This window comes from Nothoprocta perdicaria, unplaced genomic scaffold (genome assembly GCF_003342845.1).
Source record: "Nothoprocta perdicaria isolate Ctin4 unplaced genomic scaffold, notPer1 scaffold_29, whole genome shotgun sequence".
In the NCBI taxonomy this organism is placed as follows: Eukaryota; Metazoa; Chordata; class Aves; order Tinamiformes; family Tinamidae; genus Nothoprocta; species Nothoprocta perdicaria.
Genome location: NW_020455521.1, coordinates 2456092 through 2471541, shown reverse-complemented (window position 1 = coordinate 2471541; position 15450 = coordinate 2456092). Strand labels below are relative to the sequence as shown.

The window sequence follows — 15450 nt, the reverse complement described above, 5'->3', positions numbered from 1 at the left end:
GGGGAGAGGCTCTTCCCGCGCTCCCAGGCAGTCGGCCAGGCGCATGCGCAGCGCGCGGGGGCCGCTGGAAGTTGTAGTCCCCGCGGTGGGCGGGTTGGGGCGGGGCCGCGCTGCAGCAGCGCAGTGCGCAGGCGCGGCGGGGCGCACGGGAGCCGGGGGCGAGCCCGGGGGTCACGACCGGGAGCCGCCGTTACCGCCGCYATGTTGCCGCCCCTCTGCTCGTCCTCTAGCCGAGGTAGCGCGGGGCGCCGGGACACGCGGGGCTGCCGCCGCCGCTGCTGTTCCAACCGCCGCGCGGCGGGGAACTGGGGCAAAGGTCGGCGCGGCCGGTGGCGACACCGGCGCGGCCGCCCCGCAACGGCGGCGGCAACGGCGGGGCCGGGGCCAGGGCCAGGGCCACCTCGTCTGCATCGCCCCTGGGGAGGTTTGGGGCTTGTCCCCCCCCTTTGGGGGGTCCCCGCTCGTGTAAGTGTCCTCGGAGGGTGGAATTGTCCGGGGCACCTGCAGCGTCCAGACTAGTCGAGCTTTGTTTGTTTGTTTATTCAGTTTTACACTTTATTTCTGCCAAATAGTGAGTGTATATCTAACCGTGCTCTGTGGCTGCCTCGCGCAAATTAACACCTCTGAGGTATCGCGTTCGAGTGTGTGCTATAGGTGCTATCCTGCACGTAACGTATGTAGCTTGTTCCCACATGCCTTATTTGAAGCTGTCCTGCTGCAGGTCAAGGGCTCCTCTGAGTCTCCATCAGAAACACTTACTGCTTGTAGTAGTAGTAACCCTTTTGCTMTACTTGTCACATGCAAAAACTGCTGTTAAGAAACAGCAGCAAATGGTGCTTTATGGGTTGTTATGGCATGTACGGAGAGCAGAGCCTCGGCAGCCACCTGCAGTTGTGGTGGAGGGTGCTGGAGCGGCTCGTTAAGGAGCCCTGGCGGCAGAACATACCAGCCCCGGCRTGAGGGGGTTTTGCTTGTGCAGCTTTGCAGAGTTACTGCCTTTCAATGTGATGTTCTYCCCCTCTGCCCTTATATCGGACTGAAGGAATCTGTAATGATGGAAAAAATACCCCTGAGTGTGCATCACCGGTCAAACTTGGTAACCATAACTAGTTTTGGTGCTGTGGTTACTACTTCTCTGAGTACAGATCATATCCAACTCGAAAACCTGATTTATTTATTTTTGTGAGAGTGGGAAACCAGAACAAGCATGTGAGGTACCCTTTGGCCTTATTTTGTTTATTTGAAACTCACATACTGGTCCACTTGCCTAATGAGAGTGGCTAGTTTGTTGTGACGATAATTAAAGTTTCTGTAGCAAAGGTGAAGACTACCTGTATTTCTTCCTAGCTTACCAAGGTGTATTTATTTAAGTSTTGGCCTTTACTATAGATCGTGACATTTACCTGAGATCAGCTGCTAAGAATGAGCAGCCCAGGCCATGTGTCTGAACATGAGTTGAGACAGCGAAAGGGATGAACTTGCATGTCTCCTCTGCAGTTGTTCAGGCCTGTTTAGTCTGCAATAAATCTTTTTGACATTAAAAATGAAATAGRAACTTAAAATGTCTTTTCCCTTTGTACGTGCATGCTATAGTATGTCAGCTGTCACACTTACTGCGTGGCTGGTGTCCGTGGTCCCTGAGTGGTATTCACTTAGAGGGAAAACTGCCTACTTGGTGCATGTGTGATTTTATATCAAAAAAAAAAAAAAGAAAAAAAATGTAGGTACTGAAAAATCAAAAATCTGTCTAGGCATTCACCATCTTCATTTGACCTTTCTTAGCATTCTAAGGTGCATTTTTGTTGTGACACTTTCGTCTCTGAAAAATAGAAAAATTGGGGAAGCAAATGATTTGGTGGATCTATTTGTTTGTTTGTTTGTTTTTCAGCATGTCTGTGTTTTCGTGCCTTAAAGCTGATAAAGGGAAACTGCCTCCCATCAGTGCATACTGCAGGATATGCATCTGCTACCCCAGTGCCTCGCATAACTACACATTATACTATTCACCCTCGGGACAAAGACAAACGATGGGAAGGTAAGGGATAACATGCATTTTAAAGGCTTCTTTATATGGTTATTGCTGAGTTTTAACAACACTGAAATGTAATGTTTTTTTTTTTTTTTTTCCTGAGAGATTCTGTTTTGTTAAGTACAGTGCTAATATCCCAAGTAAAATATTACTGTATTTAGCACTGTAAAATCAGGTCAAATTTGAACTTGATTCTAGCTATGTCAAGAAAATACATAATTGTTTTTTACTTCAATAGTTACCGCAACAAGATTTAGTTCACTTGAGTCTGTGTATTTTGACTTTCTCAGTTGCTCTCGCTGTGACGTGTTTGGGACAAAATAAGAAGAATATATTTATCTCTGGCCATTCCAACTTATGTTTACAGCAATTTTAACAGCTCAAATTCCAGAACTGTGTCTGATTAATTAGGGTAAAATAACTTATTCTGAGCAAGGCTTTTTATTTTCTTCTATTTATGTCTTCCCTTAAGTTTTACAAAATGTCCTCAAGACAGCTAAGCCACTATGCTCTAACTTTTAACATTGCTGATGCTTGACTACAACTTTTAGAGGCTGAATATGTTTTTATGGCATATCTTCTTACCACTGCCAAAGAGCTAATTTTGAAGAGACTGAGTAAATGCCAACATCTTTCTACCCTCTTGCAAGTATTGTAACATCTTATTTAATTATCCTTCTTTTACGCAAGCTGTGTAGTAACAATGTCACAAGGCGAGATTTAGTGAGAGCAGAGAAATTCTGAAACCCATTTGTTTTATCGTGTTTTGTCCCATTGAAGGAGTAAACATGGAAAGGTTTGCAGAGGAGGCCGATGTTGTCATAGTCGGAGGGGGCCCTGCGGGTCTTTCTGCAGCTATTCGGCTCAAACAGTTAGCCACGGAGCACGGCAAAGAAATACGTGTTTGTCTGGTGGAGAAAGCTTCTCAGATTGGAGGACACACGCTTTCCGGTGCTTGTCTCGAGCCACGGTCCTTAGAAGAGCTTTTTCCAGACTGGAAGGAGCGAGGGGTATGTATGGATGTGTAAACATCACAATCCATCACAATCTTGGCTGTGATTAACTCTGTATCCAGCTCATTCCTGTATGCCCTTGTTCCATTGAAAATGTGGTGGCTTGCAGAACAAACAAACAAAAAATTATCTTTTTTTCTAGTCTGTTTCCACCAGTGCTAATTTTTATGTCTGAAAAATACATTGTGGCCTTTGCTGTTTTATACAGTAATTTTACTGCACATGCAAAATGTGTGCAGGTTTGCTGCCTCTGTGCAGAATCCGAGTTCTGTGTATAGGCACTGCCTGTGTATAGGCAGTAAGATAAGGCATTCTTTGCAATGTCAGACTTGCTGCTTCTGCTCAGCATTTTTGCGTATGCTCAGAAAATTATGCACAGTACACTGGTTTTTGTGATGTAGTACAAGCGTATGTAGGAAGACCTCAAACAGTCTTCAGTAGCTCTCTTCAATCTTGCCTTATAGCTGTTTCATTAGGATAGTTTATCTTTTCTATTGTAAGAAGTATGACAGTTTGATTTATTTTTTATTTTATCTTTTTCTGACAAGAAAAAATTGCTCAGTATTTTTTTTTCTTTTTGTCTAGGCTCCACTTAATACTCCTGTAACTGAAGACAAATTTGGAATTTTAACAAAGAAATATAGAATTCCAGTGCCAATCCTCCCAGGTAAAGTTCAGTGAAGAACTCTTTGGTGAAGTGCTATTTACTTGGTGCCTTTTTCACATTTTCCGCAAATTAAACAATTTTGTTTCCCTGTAGGACACCAAGTGTGTGTGTATCAATGTCAATATGGTAATAGACAGTGATAAGGTCCGTATGGCTGTAATAACACGTGATGCTACTGTGTCTTCGCAGTTGTGAAACTGTAGCAAAGGATGCAAAATCTGACGTACATTGTTTTGTTTTGTCTAGGGCTTCCAATGGTTAATCATGGAAATTACATAGTGCGCCTGGGACACTTGGTTGCTTGGCTGGGCCAGCAGGCAGAAGCTTTGGGGGTTGAAGTCTATCCAGGCTATGCAGCTGCTGAGGTAACAACAATATCAGTGTGTATGGGCAAGGTCCTGCACCCTGCTTCACCCCTTAGCACTTGTACATTAACAAGATTCCTCTTCACAGAAGTGTACTTTTTTTTTTTTTTTTCAGTATCTTCAGTATCTATTTTTTCAGATACTTCAGTATCCCAAATTCCCAGCCCAGATCCAACAAAGGGCAAGTGGACCACAGAGTACCTGAACAAATGCATAATATTGTCCATTAGATGTCTGAAAGACTTGATGCTTATAAGTTATGAACGTGCTTTCTTTTTTTTTTTAAATTAATGGATTAAAATGACAAAACTTTTTTTTTTTTTCTTACAATATTTCCAAAGGTTCTTTTTCATGAAGATGGTAGTGTGAAAGGGATTGCAACGAATGATGTAGGCATTCAGAAGGATGGAGCACCTAAAGTAAGTAGCCTTTCTGTCCATATCTAGAGCTTCAGTTATGGAATTGATATGTCTGTTTCTGGTGTCATCAGTAACTTCGGTGCATYCTGAGAGAAGTTATGCAACTCGATATCTGTCTTAAGGATTCAGTTCTTCCATCTCTACTTATGCAGAGGTTTGACATGTGGAAGTTTTGGTTTCAGAATAGCATAATCTGCTTCTGAAATCAGTAGGAAAAGCCTTTGCAGAAAGGAGGCTTGTCTGAGTGACTTGGAGGACAAATTGCAAGGGTGCTTTGGCGTATGTGCATTCAGGGAGCTAAGGAGGAGTTCCAGGAGCTCCCAGAGGAAAGGCATGGAGAGCTATCATCCAACTGGTTACGGGGAGCACCTAAGAGATTTTTCTAGCTGATTTTTCTGTGGCATTTACCCCTGCTGTCACATTTGTTGACAGTCTGTCTGCAGTGCTGGGGCAAGGTACACRCTGAGTCTTCCTACCTGTTTGCTGGCTGCCCAAGCAGCTTTGCTTGCTGGGTCTGGCCAGAGTGTTGGACTTCGGCTGCCTCAGTGAGATCCAGAATCCATTGCAAGCCTGTTGGTTCCCTGTGCAGAGCCAGCACCTCAGAATAATTCAGAACAACAGAAGTAGCTAACTACAGAGATTGCAACTACAGGATTCTGTCTGAAATGTGTCTGAAATTTTACTATCTTTATGAAGCCTTTTCTACTAGTTGMATAAAATTTCAAGTTTATTTCCACATTAAGAAGCTTCTGGGTTATTTTCCCCATTGAGATAGGCAGTGACAAGAAAGGTTTCATTCTTGTTTTAAGAGAACAAACTGTTGGTGGAGGAACTGAAGGTATGGAAAAATAAGGCTACTGKACAAGACTGCCTGTCTTCAGGAGTGTGCATGTGGATACACACACACTTCAGCTATACATTTTCTCCATTAGGAGGTGCAAGTAATGCATACTTTTGTTGTAGCAGTGAGAAGCTGATTTAATTTGCAGCGTCAAGACCCCAAGCTGTAGGTTTTTTTTAAAGCTTCTGCAAAACCTAGAAAAAAATTCCTTTTTCTTCTGTGAGAACGTCTATTATAAACACTCTTTCTACTCGCTGCTTTAACTTGTAAATAAGTAATCTACCACTGCTGTAAACTTTTGTGAGCATGCAGGTATATGAACAGGTATTTTATTAGATCAGCTGATACTGCCTYCACTGAAAATTTTGGGGAGAAATTGTTCAGTACCGATCTATAATACTAGAGTAATTTTTTTGTATGTGTTTTAACATTTAATACTGAATATTTGTTACAGTAACATTATTTTAAGGTGTAGTGGATTATTTCATTTTAGAGTGCTAGTAATATAGGTTTTCCTGGTGTTTCTGTGTAGCCTCTGTCCCATGTGCATTTCTGTAACAAGGCTTCATTATAATGTGATTTTTATGAGCAGAACTTAAAATGTGAAGTTATGGGTTAAGATTCTTTGTTCTCTTGGAGCTCCTTTGTAACCTGCAAACAAGCTGATGAGATRTAAGTATCTGCCTGATTTGGAAAGGATTCTTTGTCAATAAAAGAGTCATGATTAACTGTAGTGTTGCTTGCTCTAATGGGATCTCCTTACAAGACTTGTTGGGAATGTGTCATAGTTAGATGGGAAGGCCAGTTGGATCAGAGCCACAGCATGTGATAGTTTGTAAGTTCTGGGCAGTGGCATAAGATGGTGAAAAATCAGYTTACTGACCTCGATGCTCTTGTGGCGAGTTTGGTGTGGCACGGATCTAAATGGCTGATTAAATATTCTGCTTTTACAGGCTACTTTTGAAAGAGGCTTGGAACTCCACGCTAAAGTCACAATCTTTGCTGAAGGTTGCCATGGACATCTAGCCAAACAGCTGTACAAGAAATACAACCTAAGGGAGAACTGCCAACCCCAGAGCTATGGCATTGGATTGAAAGAGGTATCCTCTGCACAATTGTAACAGCTGAAGAAGATATTGCAAAGCTATACACTAGTTGTTTCTGTTTATAAAAGGTTAGAATGATAAGTTTTGAGAGTTATACTCTCARACTTTGGAATCTTTGATATTCTGGAGTTTATCAAAGAAGACTTCTACTTACAATGTTTCAACTGTTTCATTTCAGGTACTTTTTATACCCTTGTGGCTAGAAGTAATGTTGTCTGCGAATCCACCCTGCTAGCTACTTGATGCCAAATTAATTTCAATTGTGAAATCTGTTACCTGTAGTTAATTTCAGCAGTTTCAGTAAATGGGCAAGGAATTCATGCTGCCTGATTTTATATTTATTGGAATTTGTGGCAAGAGAGAAAAGGACACCTGGTCAGGGAAAAAAAAAAAAAAAAAAAAAAGGTTTTTATGGGCTCTCTATGTATTCATCAGAGAGCAAGAGAGAGAGAATGGGGCTCTTCCAAGAGGCAATTCATACTATCTGAAACATCTACTTTGGAACTGTTGCCAATAACTACTCTGGAAATGTCGCCATGCATGTCATGGTCTTATTTACAATTTTTAAAACCTAAGTCATAGTTCAAGCAGAGTTTCACCATAGAGTTCCTGTGTTTTCAGGTGAGACTGAGGTTTCACTATGACTATTTTAGCAAATGGTACAGACCAATAGCAATGGATCTGTGAAGTGGAATGCTTGGTGTCAATGAGCTCACATTCATGCTGTGCACGTTTCAGGGTTATTTTTACTTTAGACTAGCCTAGTCTGGTCCCATTGTCCATTTACAACTGGATGCTCTAGATGGGCTCCTGGAGCTTGTCTTCCAGTTTAGTTTCATGTGAAAGGAATCCAGTTCATGGCTAGTTTTCGATGCGAACCAAAGCACAGTAAGTGGGGGCAATCAAGTSTTGCTCAAAAATGCACTCCTTAATCCATTTATATAGTACGTAGCTATTCCCTCTATGCCTAAGCTGGTCTAATGGTGCTTGACTCCTAAACGGCATAGCTCCACTCTCCTTGTGTCACAAGCCTGCAGCTGGAACTGTAACTCTGTGGTGAGGAAATATTTTGTCTGATAACCAGAAAGTTGATACACTATCAAAAAATGAAGATATTTCTCTAGGTCAGATGAGTAGTAGAGCTGTGCAGGAGAGAGTGGACAGAGGACAAGCTGTTTGGGGCAGCAAATATTTAGATCAGCTTGTCCATCCTGTTAAGCTGTAGTAAAGTTTCTTAAAGAAAAAGGTCAATGTAATCACTGCATTCATTAGCAGAATTATTCATTGATATCACCAATGRAAAACAAGATCTTGTGGTTAAAATAAAGTTTGGAGTTTAGTGCTGAAGTCTCAGGTTTTCTGATGTACAGCATTTYGAGTAAGGGAACTCATAGCAAATACTTAAATGATAATACAACAGAAGTAGTTGCAATTCATTACTTCATCTTTAGCTGTATGAGCTTAAGTGATAGCATAGCACATTCAAAGTATTATTTGTGTAGTCTTTTTACTTATGTACTTAATTATGTGTTTGTCTTTTGTTGTGTTATTAGCAGGCTCTTACTTTAGTTATTAAAATAGTTTCTGGTGATCTTCATTTCAGTTATGGACTATTGATGAAAAGAAGTGGAAACCAGGAAGAATAGAACATACTGTCGGCTGGCCATTAGACAGACATACTTATGGAGGMTCCTTTCTTTATCACTTAAATGAGGGCGAACCTTTAGTTGCTCTTGGGTTTGTGGTAAGTAAAGCTTTTCTGTTCAGTCTTCATTTTTACGGTTTCTTTCTGGTTTTAATGTGAAATGAAAACACAAGAATGAAACAGAGAAAGTTTGGTGCTTAACCTTTTCTCCCTTGTGCTTATTCCCAAATAAGGAAAGGTTAATTTGTTGTTAATCTGTCTTTAATCYGGTAGAACAAAATTATAAAGGCACTTTTAGCAAATCAAATGTATTTTAACCTATAGACATGATAAGGCCAAAAGCAGTTCATTAACCAAAATTATGCTTGAAAATTTATGCAGAATACTCAAAAGTTACTTCACATAACCTTAATTCAGTTCCCTCTTCGTGTGTTAACCTAGAATACATATCTGGGGAGAGGACAAGAATGTAAGTGAAAACTCGCTGCAGTTCCACAAGCATCATTGCACCATTCCTTCAATTTCTGAACTTTTCAGTCTCCTATCCTTTTTCTCCCATTCTCTTGGCCTTCCTTAGCAACTGTTTGAGTTGGACAAGCTGCTGCTTCATTCCTGTTGCCTCTTTGTCAGGAGAAGCATTGGGATCACTAGTGACTGTCTCCTTCAGGCAGACAGTGATGTGAGGAGCAATAGTAGGAGCTGTTTTTCTGGCATCTGCAGCCCTGAATGAAGCATGCACTATTTATTTTGTGTGTGTGCTTTACAGAATGCTTTGACAGTCAGGAAAATGACCTGGACTTTCAGAAGCATGAGACTTTGAGTGAATATTTGTGGACTTAGATTTCAGAAAGATTCAAGATTTAGTAAACTTTTATTTTTCTTCTCAGACACACATACTTGTCCTGGGCAAATTTTCAATATTGCCATTAATAAATATAGATGTTAGATATTCCCATTTTGTTTGCTTTCTAGATGGGTAGAAGGATTTGATTCTTAGAAAGCTAATCTGCAATGTTCATATYTCCTGTTCAAATAGGAGAAAACACAACTTTTTTGTGCACATACAACACTTTTTGTTGTTGAACTTTATACTTTTGTCATGTCTCAGCTGAATCTTAGAATAGTATTATCTTACATTTATTTTGAAAACCCCATTATGAAATCTAGCGAGAAAAGCAGGTCCAGTTCCTGAGAGCATYGAGTGTCTAGAGAAAGCAAGCTACTGTGTGTTGCTGGCTCTTGAGATACGTTGTCAATTGTCTCAAAGCTTAAAGGAGCCAGAAATAATTCCTTTTGATAAAAGAGAAAATTCAGCAACAAAAGTTCTTTAAATATATATTACAGATGGAAGCTGCAGTGTGTCTTTAGGCAAGTTCTCAAATGAAATGTGAACCCTGGGCATGCAGCCAGCTGGAATAATAGTCTTCTTTTTCACCCTCTCTCCCCAGTTTCTGTTTACCTCATTGCACTCCRGTGCTTTGTAGGAATGGTTCTTGTAATTTAAAGTTGTGACTCAGCTAAATCATGTGAAGAACTGTTCAAAATACCCTAGTGCAAGGACATAACTACCTAGAAGTAATTGTTTACCTCTCTTCTCCTGCTTGTCTAGAACAAACAGTTTTTGAATACAAATTTAAAATAAGTTTTCTCACTTATTCTCCCCACTAAACCATTTTTAATGTAATTTCACTGTTTTATTTCAAAGACTGACGGAAGGCGGTTACAGTGCAATTAAATACTTTCCATTCTTCATTTAGGTTTTGGGTAGGTAAGTCAAAATTCTCAGGCTTGCTTCTACTGTAGAGTTGATAGAAAGTATTTTTGGCAGTAGTTCTTTAAGTAGAAACATCCTGAGGTTAGTTTAATGTGAAATAAATTTGAAGTGTCGATGTGGTAATACACAATTGTTTTCTTTTCCAACTTGATTGAAATTTCATACTTTATTTCCAGTGGTTTGCATTTAATTTTTTAAATTCTATTTTTTTTTTTTTTAAGGTTGGCTTAGATTATCAAAATCCCTATTTGAATCCATTTAGGGAGTTTCAGAGGTGGAAGCACCATCCCAGCGTACAGCCGACTTTGGAGGGTGGAAAAAGGATTGCCTATGGTGCCAGAGCTTTGAATGAAGGTGGTTTCCAGGTAATTCTACTGTGACGTTCTTTACTTTTAGTGTTGGGTAGCCACGTTTGTCTTGCAGTGAGTTCCAGCTATGTACTGTCAGGAAATGAAGAGGAATAGGGACAAAAGCTTCACTGGGCAGAAAAGTCTCCTCATCTTGTTGCAGACTGACTGCTGAGACTTGCTGGACTTAAGTTCTGTCCAGCTAACAGTAAGTTGATCATGAAGTTGCCCTATTAAGTAGCTTTYCTGCACAAACCTCCAGTAAAAATGCCTTATTGATGAATCACTTAAGTGTGCATCACTTGAGCGTGAAAACAAATGTTTSTCTCACTTGTATCATGAGAGTACAGGCTTATTTTCTTAGGAAAGTGGTTCTGTATCATTAATTGTTTTTAAACTTTGATGTCAGTATTGCTTGAAACAGATGTACCATTGACTTAGGCTATTGACCATAGAATGTCCTTAGATGCTTTCTTGTTTTTGTAGTTTTTGAGCTTGTGGAAAGAGGTGGCACAGCCTTTCATGGACTACATCTACATAGCTGTTATTTTTATTAAGATTGCAGAATTAGAAATTCAGAATTGAAATTCAGAAATACCTATGCAACCTCTGTTATATCAGTTCTGACTTTTGATCAGAAATTAACTTAAAAGCTGTAGTTACATTTTTAGACTTTTTTTTTTATTATGAACAAAATCATTAAATCTGTGTAATTGAGTGAATTGTTTAAAATGTARGGAGAAGAGTATGTAGTGTAATTTGCTTAAGCAACTACTATATGGATATTCAAAAGTAGCCATATGTGTGTAACGAGCAGGTACTTGCAAGTGAACTTGCCAACTGCACAAACAGAAGAAACTGAGCATATGTTTTAGAGTAACTTGAACCCCCAGGATAAATATTTTAATCCTAAAAAGTAGTTTTATTTCATCAAAAAGATTTAAAAAAAGAAGTTATAAAAAGCTATTCAAAAGTGAGTTGAAATTTAGATTTAATCAAAGCTTTCTCCTTGCACCTCTGTAGGCTGTACAGAGGTGGCTTTTCTGTTTGGTTTGCAGTCTCTTGCTGAAGCTACTGCTTCTTTATAAAATCTCCTTTGTTATCTCATTTGATGAGAGTAACTACCYTGATAGTTAAGGTATTCTATACTTAATATAGGAGTGTAGTATACTAAAATAATGACATTTATGACATTTGCAAGTCCTCTTTTGAGAGACTTATTCCTCTCCTACACCCTATGGGGAGGTGACAGTATTCAGTCACATTGCTCCCATTCTAGGAGCAAAGAGAATTATTTATCACAAGAATAGATTTCTTGGGTGATGCTAAAAGTGAGATTGGCTGGGGGGAAACTGTCTGAACTCTTGCTTGCTTACTACACCAAGATTACTCATGCTTAAGTAAAGACGTTCCGGAATAATTTTAGATAGGCCACATCAAAAATATTAATGGCACTCAAGTCTTATGCCAGTTTGATTTCCAGAATGATTTTTCTTTTCAAAAAAGACAAACTTTCCTTTCTACTTCCTTTTCAGTCRATACCCAAACTCACCTTCCCAGGTGGATTATTAATTGGTTGCAGTCCTGGACTCATGAATGTTCCCAAGATTAAAGGGACACATACGGCAATGAAGAGTGGCATCCTGGCGTCTGAGGCCATCTTCAACCAGTTAACCAAGGAAAATCTCCAGTCAAAGACTCTAGGTAAGATGGCTGCACTTTCATCTGTAACGTAGCCTGTGCTCACCTGGAAGCACCAACTGCTTAGCTGTAACTAAACATGTATGAAGGAATTAGTTGGAAATAACAATAAATCACAACTGTGGTGGTTTCAAAATAGATATAGGCTGTTTTAAGAAAGAAGCAAATTTCACAGTTCTTCTTGGTTACTGGGAAGCACTAGTGCTAGTGGTAGAACAAAAGCTTTAAAGAACATCCAAAAATAAGCTTACACTTCCTGTATAATAAACAGACTACATGACTTGTCCCTGAAAGTGTGTTTAAAAATTAGTGCTTTTGTTTTATGATCCAGAAAGCCTGCAGAATCAGAAGGCAAAGAATTCTAAGTAAAATGAAATGTAAACAAAGAAGTGAGAAGTAAACTTGAAAAATCACACATGATTTTCTTAATTGTACTAGGAAGATGTCTTTTTCCCCTTTACTTTAGAAAGCCTCTCACTGTAAGACTAGTGTGTATTTCCTGTTGTATGTGATTCAAACACATTCTAGTAACCACCTGATCCTGACTGCACTGTAGTGGTTATTTAATCCTTGCTCATTGCCTTGACTCTGACAAAAGCTGAACAGAGAGGTGACCCAACCGGAATTTCATTGACTGCTACAGCCAGGTGCCACGTGATCATGATTTGGAAGTCTCTGTGCTGTTGGATTCATCCCTACAGAGAGTTTTTGGTCAATTAAACCATGCAATGTGCTGGGCTATGCTAAACAATTAAAACTTGCAGTCTAGTATAGCCAGGCAATATGCCTACAGCCCACTTAAAATAATGAAGTCTCACCAGGTTAGTGCACTGTCCATGTTTGATTATGGACAGGTTTTATAAACTGGTACCAGTTTTGTCAAGACAGTAGAGCACAACTGAGCTACCAAAGCACAACCTCTCTATGCAAAGGTAATGAGTTTTTTCAAACCCTTAGATGAAGTAGCAAATACAGACTGAAACATGTTTTCAGGTATAGACAAATTTCATAGTCTCAAATTTCATTTGAAGKCCTTTTTTTAATAAACGTAATTACTCTGATTTAATTACACTGCAGTATAACTGTGCACTCAGTCATCTGTGGAGTGTGCAATGTTTGTAACACACAGAAAGACTGTGATCAAAGAATGAAAACCAGTCGCAAGCTTTTGGTGGGAGATCTTTCGTATTATCTTGCTGCTTAGAAATGGCAGAGGAAAAAAAAACCACAATCTGTAGCACTGAAGTTCTCCTTTTGGGTCATGATCATCATTAGTGAAAGCAGAATGATGGTGGCTGCATAGCTTGTAAAGCAAATCTGTTGAATGTGGTAACTCTAGTACTGAAAAACAGGGCTGTAGATTCTACCAGCAAGCAGCCGTTTTCCCATAGAGGTGTCCCTATTCCCACCTTATCTGTTTCCTTTGTCACGTGCTAAATTGAGGCAGTTCAGTGCTTCCAGTGGCTTATGTAGTAGAGGCAACAAGGGAGCGGGTATCTATTGGTAAATGCCAGTGAAAACAGATTATGTAAAGAGGTTCAAATAAGTAGTCTAACTATATATTCAGTTTGCCACTTGGAAATTATTTTGCTGCCTTCATTGCTAACAATTCTTTACTCAGCATTTATTTTTTATTTCAATGATAGTGTTTCTGTGCTGTAAGTACCTAACAGYCCTGTGTTGCATTAGGACTTCACGTGCAAGAATATGAAGAGAACCTGAAGAAGTCCTGGGTTTGGAAAGAGCTCTATTCAGTTAGAAACATCCGCCCATCCTGCCACACCGCCCTTGGTTTGTATGGAGGAATGCTCTACACGGGTGTGTTTTATTGGATCCTCAGAGGAATGGAGCCATGGACATTAAAACACCCAGGTAATTATTTCTATTATCTTTTGAAAGATACCAAGTATCTCTGTAAGTCCCTTCTGGGTGAGGTTGAAGCTAGAACAGATCTGGTCAATATTCAGGCAGAGAAGTCTCATAATGTAGTAAAGAAATAATGATAACTGATATACATATTGCTTAGTATAATAAATGAACACATTAGAGTAGTGGTCTACTTTTAGTTTTGTCTCATGAAAAAGACCACCTGCTTTTGTAAGTAACTTCATCACACCAATGGTAACAGCAAGACAAGTCAAATTGCTTAATTCAATTCTAGCTGAGTAGTACAAATTATATTAATTCTGCAACACATTTATTTACCAAAACTGTATTTAGGACCAGATTTTGCTCAGCTCAAGCCAGCCAAAGACTGCACACCTATTGAGTATCCAAAGCCTGACGGAAAAATCAGTTTTGATCTCCTATCATCTGTGGCCTTAAGTGGTACAAATCATGAACACGACCAGCCTGCTCATTTAACCCTAAAGGATGACAGCGTCCCTGTGAACAAAAACTTGGCTATATTCGATGGACCAGAACAACGATTTTGTCCAGCAGGTAGGTAATAAAAATGAAGCGAGTCTGAGTCAATTTTGCAAGATAAAAGGCAAAGTACTGTAGAGTTATTCTGTGTGGCTTAGTACATGCCGCAAGTTTGCTGTCTGTCCCAGCTCTCCTCCTGCAGAAGAGCTCCCGTGGAGGTGGGAATTTATTCAACTCCTCTCCTTACACACAGTGTTAAGGAGTAGTAGAGCATATGTGCATGGGGAAACTATTTAGTGAAGTGATACCACTCTTTTCCTCTTCCCAGGAGTTTATGAATATATTCCTCTGGAAACGGGAGAAGGATCAAGACTGCAGATAAACGCTCAGAACTGTGTCCACTGCAAAACATGTGATATCAAGGACCCAAGCCAGAACATTAACTGGGTCGTCCCCGAAGGTGGAGGAGGACCAGCTTACAATGGGATGTAAATCAGCTGAAAACTATTCCATGACTTGACCTCCACACCTAAGTTGCAATGTTTTATGCTGCAGCATAAGTGAAGTGCAGCACTGACTTGAATCTTAAGCAGTTTGAGACTAACATGCTATTCTACATTTTAGGTATGACCGTTACATTAAATGGAGAGTCAGTGCTTTCAGGTTAGACCCTAGCCTTATTTAAAAAGTACTTCTTCCCAGCTTACAGTGGCAGGCAGAAGAAAGTTCTTCTCAGGACTGAAAGGAAGCTTGGATCTTCGATTTACTGCTGGAGGTCAGTGAAAACAGCAGCCATATCCAGAATCATGGGTGTGGTAGAAAAATGTAATACTTACCCTTAAAAAAAAGGTATGTTTTCTCTATTTAAACTTATTTACTCAAGGAAATTGTAATTTCAATACAGAAAATAACATGGTCTAGAAAACTGTCGCTGATTAAGTGTTACGCATGTTGGATAAATCTATATTTATGGGGTTTTTTTTTTCCTGAGAATAATAAGGAACCTGTTTGTAATACAAGGAAACCTGTTTGCAGTACAATCTGTAAAGCATTTAAAAAGATGAGTAGTACTTACCCCTTCATGTCTACCAGCATTTTTATTCCTTACAAGAAAGAAATCAGGTCTGCTCAAATAAAATAAAAAAAAAAAACAAAAATGAAACAATACTCTTAATA

The 15450-nt window shown here is 39.6% G+C and overlaps 1 protein-coding gene across 1 annotated transcript; it reads left to right on the top strand.

Annotated features, from left to right (window-relative positions):
• The first annotated feature begins 209 nt into the window (after window positions 1–209).
• ETFDH (electron transfer flavoprotein dehydrogenase) lies at window positions 210–15348 on the top strand. The gene is made up of 13 exons (XM_026041687.1): window positions 210–235; window positions 1889–2035; window positions 2810–3039; window positions 3628–3709; window positions 3956–4074; window positions 4416–4493; window positions 6288–6434; window positions 8044–8184; window positions 10081–10224; window positions 11742–11910; window positions 13597–13779; window positions 14128–14349; window positions 14603–15348. Exons 3-13 carry the CDS (start codon window positions 2818–2820, stop codon window positions 14764–14766), a joined length of 1671 nt encoding a protein of 556 aa, XP_025897472.1. The 5' UTR covers window positions 210–235; window positions 1889–2035; window positions 2810–2817; the 3' UTR covers window positions 14767–15348.
• The last annotated feature ends 102 nt before the right edge of the window (window positions 15349–15450 follow it).